We start from the raw sequence: 15,581 nt of genomic DNA on the forward strand, positions 1-15,581 counted from the left end.
TGAAGGACCCGATATAAAAAAAAGTGCCTGTTTACCACGAATATTCTCTATAACACAGTGAAACGCATTCACAAGCACTTCATTGCATCCATACGGGGAAGGGAGTCTGGAAAAGTTCTTGAAAGACGGTAAATGGAAAAATCAATGTTTTAAATTGTTTGCAAACTCGAGATGTGCACAAATGTCATTGCTGTTCTCTTGATTTCGTGCTGAGCGCTTTCTTGTGTTAACTTGGTGACTGTGAAAATATTAATAATGACTTCCATAGGTTCACTTGTAACCCTGGTCCCCCTAACCCTATTTTTCCTATATAAGGTCATAAGTTCCTCAACCAAAAATTCTCCTTCCGCGAGGGTTATGAGGAACCTCACCCAGGCAGCTAGAGAGGTACTATTGTACTTCAGAGTGCATGTGATGGCCCTCTTGTCTTCCTCCCCCTCTGCTCCCCTCCCCCCAATCCCCTGGTTCCCCTTCCCCCCCCCGCCCGCCCCGTCCTCATTTCCTACTGTCATTTGTTCTTCCGTCTGTCCTTCCATCCGTCCTTCCTTCCTCTGCATCTCCACCATTCAGGGATGGGGCACTGAGGGCTGTGGCCAGGGGGCTGGGCGGACCCCGGCTCCCCGGTGGCTTGTCTCAGGCACGAGTTCAGCCAGCCCAGGGCCCGCGTGGGGGTGTTCATCTGACAGCCGTCCATACCGTCCTTACCGTCTCCATCAGTCACTAACTCATATTTCCAGTCCCAGAGGGTCCTGCCCCCCATCCCGTGCCAGCCCATCTCCTCACTGTTGTGTGCGCCCTCAGGTGAACTGCCCTCACCTCAGCCGAGGATTCTGCACGCCTCGCATCCGGGGCAACACCTGCTTCTGCTGCGACCTCTACAACTGTGGCAAGTACGTGCTGAGCGCCCAGGCTCGGGGAATAACGGTCGGACGCCAACGGGGACTAGAAGGGGCGGGGGCGGGAGGACGGAGCGCCAAGGGCACATGCTACGGATCAGAGAAATGGAAGGCGTTGGTCTGTCAACAGATTTCTGGCCTTCTCTGTGCCAGGCGCCATGCAGAGTGCTTTGGAATATTTGATCTCATTTAGTCCTCACCTCTGATGGATGTAGGGTGACCATCTCCATTTTACAGATGTTGAGAGTGAGACTCAGAGGAAGCAGACACCTGGTTCAAGGTCACACAGAACTTGAAATGGTAGAGATAGGGTTCAAACCCAGTTCTGTCTTAAGTCCAAGTTCAATAGCCCTCAACAAATAGTTATTGAGCACTTTCTCTGGGCCTGGCCCGGTTCTAGACACTGCTGATTCAGCAGCAAGCAGAATAAAAGTCCTTGCCCTGATGAAGCTTATATTTTATTAGGGAAGACAGTCGATAGCACATGAATCTATAATATGCCAAGTGTTGATCAGAGGTCTGAGAAAAAAACGAGCCTGGGGTGGTAGATAGATAGTGACAAGGTGAAGAGCACATGTGCTGTGTGAGACAGAGTAGCCAGGGAAGGTCTCTTTGAGGAGGGGACATTTGTGCAGAGACCTGAATGAAGCCAGAGGGCAACCCAAGTAAATACCTGGGGCAAGAGGGTTTCAAGCAGCAGGAACAGCAAGTGCAAAGTTCCCAAGGCCGGAGCGGGCTTGGTGCTAGTCCTGTCATAACCACTCTGGTTCTCTGCCCTCTAATAGCAAAAACATCACTTATTCTTTCTTTCAAAACATATTTAGGTGGTAGGAATACGGAGTCTGCTGCTGAGGAGCTCACAGACTAGTAGGGAAGACAGACGTGTAGACAACTGATTACAGACAACAGAGTGTGATAAGTAGAGTGGGGATCAGTGGGCATACTGGGGACCCTGGCCACCCAAATGACTGAAGTCAGAGGTGCTGGGGGACAGTGTCAAGGAGGCGGTGATGTGGGAGCTGAAATTTAAAGGGTAAGTAGGGAGTTAGAAAACAAACCAAAAGGGGGTAGAGGTGGGGAGGGAATTCCCAGCAATTGTGTGGTAGGGGCAGTTTGACAGGGGGTAGGAGGTGAGGACTGAGCTATAGTCAGAGGCCCAGTCATAGAGGGCTCACTGGCCACGGGAATGACTTTGGACTTGACCCTGTAAGCAATCTGGACTCAACCCCAGACCCCATAAGCCACTGAATGCTATAGCATGGAAGATGGGGAGCAGAGGGCCTGGAAAGGGAGAGAGGAAGAGAGGAGTTGGCAGAGGGGGCCTGGATGGAGCTAAATCCAGAGGAGTCAGATGGATGCAGCCCCCTCCTCACTCCCACTCCCTCCTCTTGGTATTGGGGGGCCTGTCCCTCTGGTCTGAGGATTAAGACCCGACAGCCTGGAGGCAGGGAGGGGACGTGGGGGGGGGTGCTCACACCAGCCTCATTCCGTTAAAAGGTTGAGCAGGTGGAAGAAGAGAAAACTTAAGGACTCAAATGAGGTTTGGGGATTATCTGGGAGGTTCAATTATTCATGTTGTAATAATAACTAACACTTGTAAGGGACTTCCCTCCTTCGCAGCGGTGATCGAGAGCTGGCTATAATTGTACCTCCTGAGCTCATCTTCCAAAAATGATCAAAGGAATGTAAAATAGGTCCTAGGGGAATTGGGGTTATTTTTCTCTCTTTCCTTTTGCCTCCCCTTCCCTGCTGCTGTCCTTCTCTCTCCTTCTCCCCCACTCACCCACACACTGCTCTTTCCCCCCCCTTCCTGTGGCCCACTCCCCATCTTTTCCCACTTCCTAGCCTGGGGTGGGGGGGCGGCGCCGGGTCTGGGGGGCGGCGCCGGGTCTGGGAGCCGGCCAGTCCCGGAGGGCTGCGAAGTGACTTCTTGCAGACACACCTTTCTCTCTGCAATTAAGTGTGTTGCTGGAAAAGGTTTGAATAAACTAAATCCTACTTTAAATTCCATTTAGCTGAGTCCTTAGGTGAATTTTTTTTTTTTTTCTGAAAGCGGAGGCTCGAGCCCAGTGTATCTTCCTGCCAATCTGAACTTGATAATAACTGACTTTCTTACTTTCTTAAAGCAAGTTATGCCAGTATGGTCTTCAAGGCTCTAAAGGCAGGGAACATGACTTCATCTTATCTATATCCCCAGGCCCTGACACAGGACCGGGCATGAGTAAAGACCTAATGAAACAGGAGTGACATTTGTTGGAAAGTACCGAAAAGAAGAACACCCTTTTCACCAGGAAGATAACGTATTGGCCTAGGCAACTAAGAGGGGTCACGGGGACATTGTCCCTAAAGATCTTCAAGCCCGTAAATGGTTTTCACCTACCGAGACCAGCCCCGGGTATCAGTCAAGGCCCTGTCTGCAGTGCAAAATTTCCAAAGGCAAAGCCACTAGGAAAAGACTTCCTGAACTTTCCATCAGGAAACAGTCCCACTGGGGTCATAAACCAAGGCCCACGAGACTTTAAGAGGCAATGATCCTACAATAGAGGGCAAAGTTTTTCCTTGTCTCGAGGCTTTCTCCAGCCAGCGCCAGAGAGACCTGCACTCTGGGCCTAAACATAGCTAGCAACAAGCATTCTGAGAGACGCGGGGGCTTTAATTTTGCGGAGCGCGTATTTGTTTTCCTCACACGAAACCTATTTTTAATCGATTGGCAGCTCCCCGAGTCCATTTCCTGGAAAGAAGTCCAAGAAAAAAAAAGTAGGAACAAAAACATCAGGCAGTCATTTGTACAGAGCTATGGAAACAGAGTTTCTACTGTCCCCTCAAACCCACAGACCTTCCTTGACATCAAGGCAGTGAGGTTTTAATACCAAACATAGATTATTCCATTTAGCCTTGTGCAGGAAGGTGGCCTTCTCTAGGACACAGCTCCTCAGCAGCTGCCTCTCAGAGCACTTCGCTCAGCTTTGGAGAGGTCAAGTCAGATCACTGGTTTCCAGCGTGTCACCTAAAGGAAATGGAAGGATACGGGGTGGTTTGTGAACTGCTTCAGCTGGTAACAAAACGAAAGGAGATAGCTTACTTTCATTCATTCCTCCCTTCAGCAAACTTTTATTGAGCTCCTGAAATATGTGCCAGGAACTGTTCGAGAAGAATAGGTATGGAGAAAGCATAATTTTACCCTGACAGAACTCAGTTTACCAGCGGGGTTGTGGGGAGGGCAGCTTAGACCCATACAAAGATTCCCATGATTCCAGGCCCCTATGGAAGAGCAGAAGGATGCCCTGCTGCCTTATTCAAGATCTGTTGCCTCCTCCTTCATTAAGGAGGCAACTGAAACACAGAGAGGTTATCTGTTTCTCCAGGCACACCCAGCAAGTTGGGAGCAAGAGGGTGAAAGCCCATATTGGGTAATCAAGCTCATGATCAATGCCACAGTCTTTGAACTCAGTTACTCAGTCACCAGGTATTTATTGATGACTTACGATGTTTCTACCCCTGTGCTCGTCAGTGAGGAAGACACAACAGATGTGTAAGAGATGACCCTCACCCTCAAGAGGTTACAATTTAGATGGAGGTGTTACGTCCACCTTGGCTGTAGCCTCAGCACCCAGCACAGTACTCAGCACTGAGTGGGCCCTCAATAAACATCGGACTGAATGACTAACTGAATTACTGACATTTGCAAAGTGCCAAACTAAGAGGAACAGACTGTCTGAGGCTGTGGGAGTCCAGGGAAAAAGCCAATGAATGGGGCACTGGAGTCCTTGAGGAAGACACTAGAGAGATGGGTATGGAAGCTTCAAGCAGTGGGAGAGGTTCGGACAAGCAGAGAACAGAAGGCAGTACCTTCCATGCAGGGAGAGAAATCTGAGCATAGGTTTGGAATAAGTACCCAGCATGGCCAGGTCCGGGCTCCTGGGGGCTCCAGGCTAGCTGGAACGCGGACTCCATTTTGGACTCGGATTATGGCAGACTGAGGAATTTGGACCCCTTTGCCGGAAGGTAATGAATGCGGAGCCATGGAAGGATTTTGATTAAATGAATTATTCCATTTTAAAAATGTTTGAGGAAGCTTAATCGGGCAGTGGTAGGGTCTGGTAGGAGAGCCTTGCAGGCCTGGAGACTGAACCAAGTGGAATCATGAATCTCACACAGAAAGAAACCGCATTCATTTGCTAAACCCTGAACCAGGGCTAAGTATTAATGTTCTTTTCCTTCATGGTTAAGTAAAAAATATTTCCAAAGCTGCTGAACCTGCTCAAACTGGAACCAAACATATAGTATCTAAAATAATTGAGTATTTTTAAACAAACCACTAACCTATCACGGTGGTGTGGTCTGCGCCTTTCAAGTGTCAACCCTTTCAATAACGAGATTCTAAGGTTCGTTGCCAGAGGCTGGCTCTTAGAAGGGGAAAAAAAACGTAGCTACATGTTTTGCCGGGGGCTCTTATTATGTGCTGCCGCGGTGCTCTGGTGCATTTTCTCATTAAATCCCCCAGGCTTGGAGAAGTTAAGGAAGTTGCTCAGGGTCAGACAGCAAATAAGTGACAGAGCTGGGATCCAAATGCAGTCCGACTCCAGAGTCTTCTGTGTCGTCCTGCCTGTCTGTGTGTACTCGGCCCGCCCTCAGTGTGTTGGGAAGTAGACAGAGATAATTTGGGGGAAGTCAGAAGCTGACTCTTCAGCCTTCCTGCACCCCGACAACCCCGCACTCATCCTTACCCACGGGCCTGCCTTTTGGCAGTCCTGTCTGCGCCTCTTCATGACAGTAAGCTATCTTTCTTTTCACAGAATAGATCTCTTTATTAATAAGTGATACTCTTGAGAGTAATGCCTTAAAATCCCAATAAACACGGGATATGTTCATATTTTATATCAGAAGCAAGAATTTTTCAAAAGGATGATGAAATATGGCTTCTTTCTTGACCCCTCTTTTTTAGTATATGTGCTGCCGAAGCGAGCACGTCTTGACCCCTCTTTACTGGATCATTTCTCCATCCAGTGTCTAATATCCTAGGTGCTATGGAGCCAATGTTATGGCCCATGGTTCTCTACTAGGTTCAGTGAAAAAAAGAAAAGATAAGTAATATGAAAAGAGGTAGCATGAAATATAAATCTGGTTTGTTTGATTATAATTAATAATGATAGAGTAACAGAATTCGACAGTGATTTATGTCAGTGGTGCTCAGTTTTGATTTTGGGAGGCAGCAAAATGTCATGGTTAAGTATAAACTCAAGGCCAGAGTGTCTGAGTTCAAATCTCACCTCTGCTACTTAATTTCTGTCTCTGCCTTGATTTTCTCATCTGTGTGTAACAGGGATAAAAATAGCCCCTACCATATAGGGTTATTATAGAGATTAAGTAAGTTAGTGTTTGCAAACTGCTTAGAATAGTACCAGATAATAGTAAGGACTATAGCACTTTTTGCTATTATAATTGCATTATTTTTCAGAATTGTAGATTTGATCGACATCTATGATGATAGCTAGATATACATATTCTTATTTGATACTATCAAAAAGAAAATATTCTACCTGCCACAAGTAATAATTACTTTGGAGTTACTATGTTCATGGATGTATGCAGAGAGCCACGGGTCTTTAAGCTTTAGGCAATAAGCTTTCTGTGTATCCCTTCCTGCTTATGGGTGGGCTCCAGCTCTGCCCTTGAACATACTGAAATCCAGCTCAAATTCCAATGAATGAAGACAACTTTAAAATTTCACTATGGAAGCTTACTATTTAAAACAGTGGGTTTCAGGGCACCTGGCGGGCTCTGTCGGGTGGAACGTGCGACTGTTGGTCTCAGAGTCGAGAGTGTAAGCCCCACTTTGGGGGCAGAGTTTCCTTTAAAAATAAAAAACAGGGGCGCCTGGGTGGCTCAGTTGGTTGAGCGACTGCCTTCGGCTCAGGTCATGATCCTGGAGACCCGGGATCGAGTCCCACATCGGGCTCCTTGCTCAGCAGGGAGTCTGCTTCTCCCTCTGACCCTCCTCCCTACTCATGCTCTCTCTCTCTCTCTCAATAAATAAATAAAAATCTTAAATAAAATAAAATAAAATAAAATAAAAAAACAAATAAAACAGTGGGTTTCAAACATCAGTGAGCTCGTTAACACAGATCCCTGAGCCTCACCCTAAGAGATTCTGCCAGATTCTGTGGGACTGGGGCCTGGGAATCTGCATGTTTAAGCATCTCTTTCTCCAAGACATATGCACCCGCAGACACACAAATAACACACTGACACACACAGGCAGACACTCATACACACAAACACAGATGGTTCTGATGCAGTCTGTCCCGTAACCACAGGGATGGCAAGTCCTCAGAAGAAACACCGAAAACACTTATTTTAAAGAATCCTAAGATAAAATAAAATCATCTGTGAAGTTTAAAAGTCTTTCCTTGGGTGAACAGTCCCTCCCTGGTTCGCTTTGGAGGCTAAGCTTTAATTTTTTTCCCCCTTTTCACTTCCAGGGTTCTTCTAAGAGGGAAGTCCCACCTAATAACCACCCCGACGCCAGGGGCGTTTTGGTCGTGACTTTCATTTTAAGAACCACAATGTTGGAGATTCATTAGCGATTCCAGCGGCCAAGTTGTAAACTAGTTTGCAACATCAAAGAAGACAGGGACTTTCATTGAATCAGCTCAACAAGTGTTTATGGAGCACCAGCTAGATGTCAGGGACAGCAGTGGACAAAACAAACCGAGTCCCTGCCCTAGAACTTCCGTTCAGGTCGGAGAGACAGACAGTAATGTGTGAGTGCTAGAGAGCAATTCAAGGAGGGTAATGTATTAGGCAGCTCAGGCTGCCATGGTAAATACCGTAGACTGCGTGGCTTCAACAAGAGACATTCATTTGCTCAGAGTTCTGGAGGCTGGAAGTCTGAGATCAGGGTGCCCGCATGGCGGGGGTCTGGGGAGGGCTCTCTTCCTGGCTTGCGGACACCCACCTTCTCCCTGTGTCCTCACCTGGCCTTTCCTCAGTGTGTGCATGTAGATGGAGAGAGATTTCTCTCTCTCTCTTCCTCTTTTTATAAAGCCATCAATCTTATCGGATTAGGGCTCCACCCTTCTGACCTCATTTAACCTCAATTACTTCCTAAAAGCCCTGTCTGTGTCGGAATGCAATCCTATTGGGAGTTAGGGCTTCAACTTGCGAATGTTGGAGGAGGACGCAATTCAGTCCACAGCAAGTAATGTGAGGGACGGTGGCTGGGCAGGAAGGGGATGGGGGGTGGCTTTGGACTGAATGTGGCCAGGGAAGGCCTCTCCAAGGAGGTGAGATTCGGGTTTTGGGCAGCAGCTTGGCTTCAGTTTTTTCCTGGGACGTTGTTGTTGTGTTTGTTGCTGTTTTGTCTTGAAAGAGGAAACGGCGAAATCTTTGAAGCCTGAATTCGGATCCCAGCTTTACCACTTATGACTTGGGCAAGTTCCTAACCTCTCTGTGCTTCAGTTTCTTCATCTGGAAAATGGGAATGGTGATAGTACGTACCTCATAGAATAGTGTAAGGATTTGCGGTGCTGTCTAATAGAACTTTCTGCAATAATGGTAATGCAATATCTGCTCTGTCCAGTGCAGTAGCCCGCCTCTAGTGTGGCTCTTAGAAGTGTGGCTATTGAGCACTTGAAATGTGGCTGGTGAGCCTGAGGAACTGAATTTTTTGTTTTACTTCATTTTAATTAATTTAAATTTAAGCAGTCACGTGACTAGTAGCTACCATATTGGACAGCACAGATTTAACAAATTCACGCGTGTAAAATGCTTAGCACTGTGCCTGGCACGGAGTAAGGGTCAATATATGCTATCTAATACTGAGTACTATTGTACTATTTTTCCCAATCATAGATTTGATCGGCATCTATGATGATAGATTGATAGGCATACCTATTCTGTTAGTGATGGTGACAGGTGTTTCCCTGGTAGGGGGGAGGTGGTTTTTTTAATTTATTTTTTTGGATAAACAGCAATCACACTTTATCATAGTGCCTCGCTCCCCCAGTGCATTCATGGCTGTGCTGTCCCTCACCCTAGCTCCCCACCTGCTCACCTGTCTTTTCACTGAGCTGCGTGGTAGCCAAAGCCTCGGGGGACAACCTGCTCCCTGGGGACTGATGGGTGTGTGCTTCTCCCTGTCCAGCCGCGTGGAGATCACCGGTGGGTACTATGAATACATCGACGTCAGCAGCTGCCAGGACATCATTCACCTCTACCACCTGCTCTGGTCTGCCACCATCCTCAACATCGTCGGCCTGTTCCTGGGCATCATCACTGCTGCTGTCCTTGGAGGCTTTAAGGACATGGTAAGGAAGGAAGTGCCTTCCCATTCCAGAGGCCCCTGCCGGGGGCCAAGGTGGAGCCTAGGAGGTTGGAGGCGATGGGGACCCATGTTTTGAAGGGAGGAATCAGAAGCCATTGCTCTAAGAATGTAGCTGCCTTCCAACATCTCAAGTTGAAGGAACCAGGCAATGTCATTAGTCTGCAAAAATTTCTTGTTAACATGAGTTGTCCATGTTCTTGAGGCACATTCTGGGGGCGGGGGTGAGGAGCTGGTGGCCTCAATTCTCCCGTTCATGCTGGTTATGTAAACATAGCCTTTCATGCTCCCCCCCCCCCCCCAAACACTCACTTTTAGTAGAAACCTTTCTGGGCAGTGTTTTGTTTTTTTTTTTAAACAGATTTGGGAGAGATGGAAGAAAAGAGGTTTTTTAGCTCAGGTAAGAGTAATGCTAGTATCCCCCTCCCCAGGAATTTCATCCTGGAGTTTCTCCAGAAAGACCATGTGGGCTCTTCTCTTTCTCCACTGGAAGGGCCAGCCCTGGGCTAAGCTGTTTGCAGGGTCTTGTCCTCAACCTCAGCCTCCCCGAGTTCCCTATCTTCCCTCTCAACTCCTGGCCATATTTGTGTGTGTGTGTGTGTGTGTGTGTGTGTGCGCGCGCGCGCGTGTGCACCCAGTAAGTGCCCCATAATAGGGGGCTTCTTCCTTCCTGTGCTTTTAAAGCGTTGCTAAGCATTTCTTTGCTCATTTAACAAACCTTGATCTCTAACTATGGCGATAATAGCTTTAGAGCTATGGTTGTCAACCTGGCTTCCTATTAGAATAGAATCACCTGAGGTGCTTAAAAGAGCCCAGATGCCTGGACCCCTCCTCCAGAGTTTCTAATTTAATTGGTCTAAATTGAAGCACGGGCATCAATATTTTTACAAGTTCCCCAGATGGTTCTGCTCTGCAGCCAGGATTGAGTACCACTGCTTTAGAGGGGTCCCTCATGTGTTTAGGGAATTATTTTGTGCCTAAAAGGGGTTTTCCTTTGACCCCAGAAATGAGGCAGATAGCCCCTCAGCCCGGGGCTGTTTCTGTCCCATTTTGGGCTCCCTGAGGAACAGGAACCTGAAAGGCAGTTTGTAACTTGACTTTGGACTGTCAAAAGGCTAAGCAATGGAAAGTGAAAGGCGGGGGTAAGACAAGGGAAAAGAAAACACTCCAGAGCACGACCAAGTTGTCAGGAAGTTATTGAGTGCTCCTGCTGGTGACTCCAAGTCAAGAGAATTCCTTCCCCGCTCATGTCCTGTCTGTCTGTCCCTCTTTTTTTCTCTCCCTCTCTCACTCACGCATTTCCTTTTTTTTTTTTTTTTTTTTTTTTACTTTCTATTTATTTATTTCTTTTTAGAGTGAGAAAGAGAGTGAGAGCCAGGGGCGGGGAGGAGGGAGAGGGAGAGAATCTCAAGCAGACTCCACGCCCAGCGCAGAGCCTGACACAGGGCTCGATCTCACGACCCTGAGATTACAGCCTGAGCCAAAACCCAGAGTCGGGCGCTCAGCTGACTGAGCCACCCAGGCGCCCCTCATACACACATTTCTCATTCCTGCGCCCCTCCCCACGCCAGGGCAAGCCAGAGCACTGAGGAGTGGGGGATGCATCAGCATAGATGGGACCCTCGGAGGGAGGAGGTCCCGTAGGGCTGGGCCTAAGGGAGCTTTGGGGTGAGAGGGCTTCAGAAAAGCTCTTTCTGGGTTGAACAAAGAATGCCCTGTGTTCTTGGAGACTTTCCCCAGGGGGCGGCTAAAAGCACTAGGAATGTTCCAGAGAACGCTTAACACCCATCCTGCTGTCCCATCTCCTCAACTCACCAACCCCAGAGCTTCTCCTCCAGCCAGAGTGGCTCACATTCTGCACTGTGACCTTTGATCTTTAGGGGGAAAGGGGGTTTGTTGAGGGTCTGTCCTGAGAGGTAGCAGTGACGATGGTCCTTTATACGAAGGGCTTTTGCGCAATTACTTTCTTCACGCCTCCCCACTATTACTACCTGATGAGGTAATTACTGCCCCCACTTAACAGATGAGGAAACAGGCCAACAGAGGTCAAGTGACTTGCCCAGAACTAAACAGCAGAGCTGGGACTGGAGCCCAGCTTTGTCCGATGCCGGAGCTTTTGCTCTTTCTACTGCACCCCAGCTGCCCGGACCAACGTTTGGATAGCCCTTTCCGGTTCCACAAGTGTTTTAACACACATTACCTCCTTTGTTTAGCGGCTTTAATTTAGAACAGTTAAAGGCGAGTTGTTTCCAGCTGTCCAGAGCTTCCTTAGGAGGAAAGGAGGAGGAGGGCCAGAGAAGTACAAATGCAGGGCCTGGGAACTCAGTCAAGGACCAGTGGGCAAAACGAAAGACCGAGCGCAAAGATCCGATTGGTGAGATGGGAGAGCGAATGGGAATGGAAGATGGGGGGCCCAGGGAGAGCCCTTACTTTGATGGCTTTACTAAAATGAGACGTGGTGTAGGCCATCCTGGAACATCAGCCAGGTGAGCCTAAATACCGTCTTTGGCCTGGGTCCAAACGCCTTTGGCGACTCGTGGTGTGCCTCCCCGCCGAGCAGAAGGCCCGGGGATCTGCAGGGAGGCCCGCGGGGGGCTGGCTGGTGAAAGCCGTTCCTAGGGAGTGAGGACAGGAGCCAAGGGCTGGGAGCTGGCAGCTGACAACAGGATCAGCTAGGAGCCGCTGCTTCCAGAATGTGGCCTCCTGAGAGGAACAAGGATGTCCTCATTCCCCGACCAGAGGCGGCATGGGGAAAAGGATCTTTGAGAAATGTTTGATGAAGTGTCTGTTGACCCAAGATAGAAGAAGTTGAGATGGGTCTTTAAAAGGTGACTGTATCTTGCCAGTTTCTCCTCTTCGGTGTCTCTGGTTTGGAGGAAAGCAGGGAGGCATAAAAGTGGCACTATTTCCAAAGTCCGCAATCATCGCCTCAGAATAGACTCAGTCTCGTCCAGGCAAGACTGCGTTCACCATTTCCTGGGTCACCTAGAAATTTCTTGTTTCCCTGGAGCTCAGAATGTGCCTGATCAGTGATGGGGGGCGGGTCTCACAACTTCAGAGCCCCAGAGTTGTTTTTTTTTTAAAGATTTTATTTATTTATTTATTTGAGGGAGAGAAAGTGAGAGAGAGAGAGAGAGAGAGCACAAGAGGGGGGAGGGTCAGAGGGAGAAGCAGACTCCCTGCTGAGTGGAGAGCCCGATGCGGGACTCGATCCTGGGACCCGGGATCATGACCTGAGCCCAAGGCAGACACTTGACTGAGCCACCCAGGCGCCCCCGGAGCCCCAGGGTTTTAACAGAAATGCACACAGTGCTGTACACACACACAAACAGACACAGAGCCCAAATGTGTTGTAAAATCACAGTTAGCAATGTAAGGCCTCACCAGACATTTATTTGGAGCCATCTCTTTGGCCCCTTCCCTGCCCAACCGTTTACCTCCCTTTGCTCCCCCGGCCTCTCTTGCCCTGCCCATTCTGTCTACACCCTCTACCCTGGACTCTCCTCTCTTCCGTGCCTTTTCTGTGCTCATTCCATCCTCCTCTTGTGTTGTTTTCTCTGTAATAGTCAACTTCCTTTCAAAGATGATCCCGCCCCGCACCGCCCCCCTCCCCGGCCTCTTCTCTGAACACACAACAATTTTTATAGATAGAGTTTACATTGCATGATTGTTTCTCTCTGGCTAGGCTTAGTTTATTTGCATAGAAGAACTGGTTTCATTTTGCAAGAGCTGGAGAGCATGCTTTTAACTGACAGAAAGCCAAGGGAACATGCTTTCTGGGACTTCCTCGGGGATGAAATTCCTTCTTAGCATTCTGGTGGAGAGGTAAGGGCGTTTCTGAGCACTCTTTCTCTATAAAGCGAGCCAGCCCTTGGAATGGTCAAGAATCTCAGCCCTCTCCCGAGCGTGGGAGGGGCTGACAAACATTTCTCTGCTTGTCTGGGAGCTGCATTGTAATGCCTGAGGTTTGTAGCTCTTCAAACCTCCCAGAGATGTAAACAGTAACCCACTCCAAGGAAGAGAGCAGTAGAACTGTGTTGAAACTTGCTCTAAGGAAGATTCCTCTGCCAACACCCCCAGTGTGGCTGCCTGTAGCCATTGCCAAAGCCTGCCCACACGCTTTCATCACTTGAGAGGAAGCTTCTGCTCTCCGTTAATGTGGAGTAGATATGTACCAAGAATCAAGACTCATTGATTTTGCAGACAGCTCTTGATTATCCATGCAAATGGCAGCAGTGTCAATGACACGGAAAATGGGGAAAACATTTACCCTGCACTTTGACCCATGTGGCACTCATAAGGTCCTGCTTGGGACAGCCCTGGTTGGGAACTAATGAGCAGTGGTGACTTCCTTTAGCAGTGTATTTGGGATCTTATTCTTTTCTTTGTCTTTTTGTTTTTTTACATGATTTCAACTTTTCTATAGGTTCGAATTTTTAAAAATAATAAATTGGGGGGAAATGACACAAGTAATACCTATTATATATAAAAAAAAAAAAAATAGAAGGGCACCTGCGTGGCTCAGTCAGTTAAGGGTCGAGCTCTTGATCTCAGCTCAGGTCTGGATCTCAGGGTCATGAGTTTAAGCCCCACATTGGGCTCCACATTGGGCATGGAGCCTACTTAAGTTAAAAAAAAAAAAAAAAAAAGGAAAGAAAGTGAAGGGTCCCCATTTACCTCCTGATGCTACTTCCCTCCCCAGAGATAACCACAGTTGACAGTCTGTTGTGAATCTCTCCAGGTTAATTTCTTTTCATTTACAAACGTACATACATGTATAGTTGTTCGGGTCTTTGTTTTTACGTAAGTCAGGAATCATGCTATATAACGTAGCGGGTTCATTTTTTTTGGAGGAGTTTTAGGTTCACAACAAAATTAAGAGGAAGGTATAGAGGGGCGCCTGGGTGGCTCAGTCGTTAAGCGTCTGCCTTCGGCTCAGGTCATGATCCCAGGGTCCTGGGATCGAGCCCCACATCGGGCTCCCTGCTCGGCAGGAAGCCTGCTTCTCCCTCTCCCACTCCCCCTGCTTGTGTTCCCTCTCTCGCTGTGTCTCTGTCAAATAAATAAATAAATAAAATCTTAAAAAAAAAAAAAAAGAGGAAGGTATAGAGATTTCCCATGTCCTCCCTGCTCCCATCCCACACGTAGCCTCCCCCTTTAACTACATCCCCAGCAGAGTAGCACATTTATTATCAAGGATGAACCTACATCGCCAAGTCATTGTCACCCAAAGTCCATAGTTTACCTTAGGGCTCACTCTTGGTGTTGCAATTCTGCGGGTTTGGACAAATGTATAATGACATGTACCCATCATTATACTATCACACAGGGACGTTTCACTGCCCTAAAACCCTCTGTGCTCTGCCTGTTCCTCCCTCCCCCCAGCCACAACCCCTGGCTACCACTGATCTCTTTATGGTCTCCTTAGTTTTGCCGGTGGCTTTCTAGTCTTGTTACTACTTAACGACGTCTGCTGGACGGCTTTCTCCAGCAGGGACCATAGGTCCACATCATTGTGGCTCAAGAGCTGCATGGTATTGCACAGTACGGACGTGCCAGTTTATTTAATCATTCTCCCGGTGATGAACGTTTATGTTCTTTCTACTTTGTGTTCTTCTACAGAACCCAGCTCTGCCAGCGCTGAACTGTTCTGTTGAAAATGCCCACCCGACGGTTTCTTACTATGCTCGTCCTCAAGTGGCATCGTACAATACCTACTATCATAGCCCCCCCCACCTGCCGCCATATTCTGCTTACGACTTTCAGGTATGTTCTGAGGGAAACACAACTCTCCGTGACTCTTGCTGCCATTCCTGCTGTCTTGTTCTCTCCCTAATTATGGAACCTCCCTCCTATGGACAAGGTAGCCAGGCCCTCAGCCTGACAGCCTTCAGCAGCCTGTGGGTACCAGTGACGAGCTTACAGACTATAGCAAGGCAAGATGGGAGAGATGGGGAGGGTGGGAAAGACACAGGAAACAGAGAGATGGAAGAAAAGGGAGAGAAGGAGCGAGGATCGAGGTGTCCCAAATTGCCTTGACCAGCACCCAGGAGGGGACGTACTCATTAGTACGTCAGTATGGACCCCTGTCCAACCGCGGCTTTTCCCATTCTTCTGCCACAGAGAGAGGCCTAGACCTGCTCTTTAGCACAAAGGACTCTGGCCACACAAGGGATTGAATGAAATCTGTAATGAGGAACAAGTCCCTTGTTTTTCTCCAGACTTCCTTAACTAGGACTACACGGAGAAAGGGTTTTGTTTTGTTTTTTTAAATAACACCGCCCCTCCCCTTTTTTGCCTTGTTATCACATGGGTCCGAAATAGAGTTACCAAATTTGCACTTTCCCCTTTTCCTTTTGAGC

General features: G+C 48.1%; 1 protein-coding gene across 1 annotated transcript in view; it reads left to right on the plus strand.

The window, feature by feature from the left end:
• TMEM255A (transmembrane protein 255A) overlaps positions 1 to 15,581 on the plus strand; it is a 43,832-nt gene that overhangs the window by 19,990 nt on the left and 8,261 nt on the right. Inside the window, exons 6-9 of the mRNA XM_081808318.1 lie at positions 316 to 387; positions 802 to 890; positions 9,043 to 9,205; positions 14,842 to 14,985. Of these exons, the coding sequence (XP_081664444.1) occupies positions 316 to 387; positions 802 to 890; positions 9,043 to 9,205; positions 14,842 to 14,985 (468 nt within the window). The remainder of the gene's footprint in view (positions 1 to 315; positions 388 to 801; positions 891 to 9,042; positions 9,206 to 14,841; positions 14,986 to 15,581) is intronic.

This window comes from Leptonychotes weddellii, chromosome X, assembly GCF_054177405.1.
Source record: "Leptonychotes weddellii isolate Sample4059 chromosome X, ASM5417740v2, whole genome shotgun sequence".
In the NCBI taxonomy this organism is placed as follows: domain Eukaryota; kingdom Metazoa; phylum Chordata; class Mammalia; order Carnivora; family Phocidae; genus Leptonychotes; species Leptonychotes weddellii.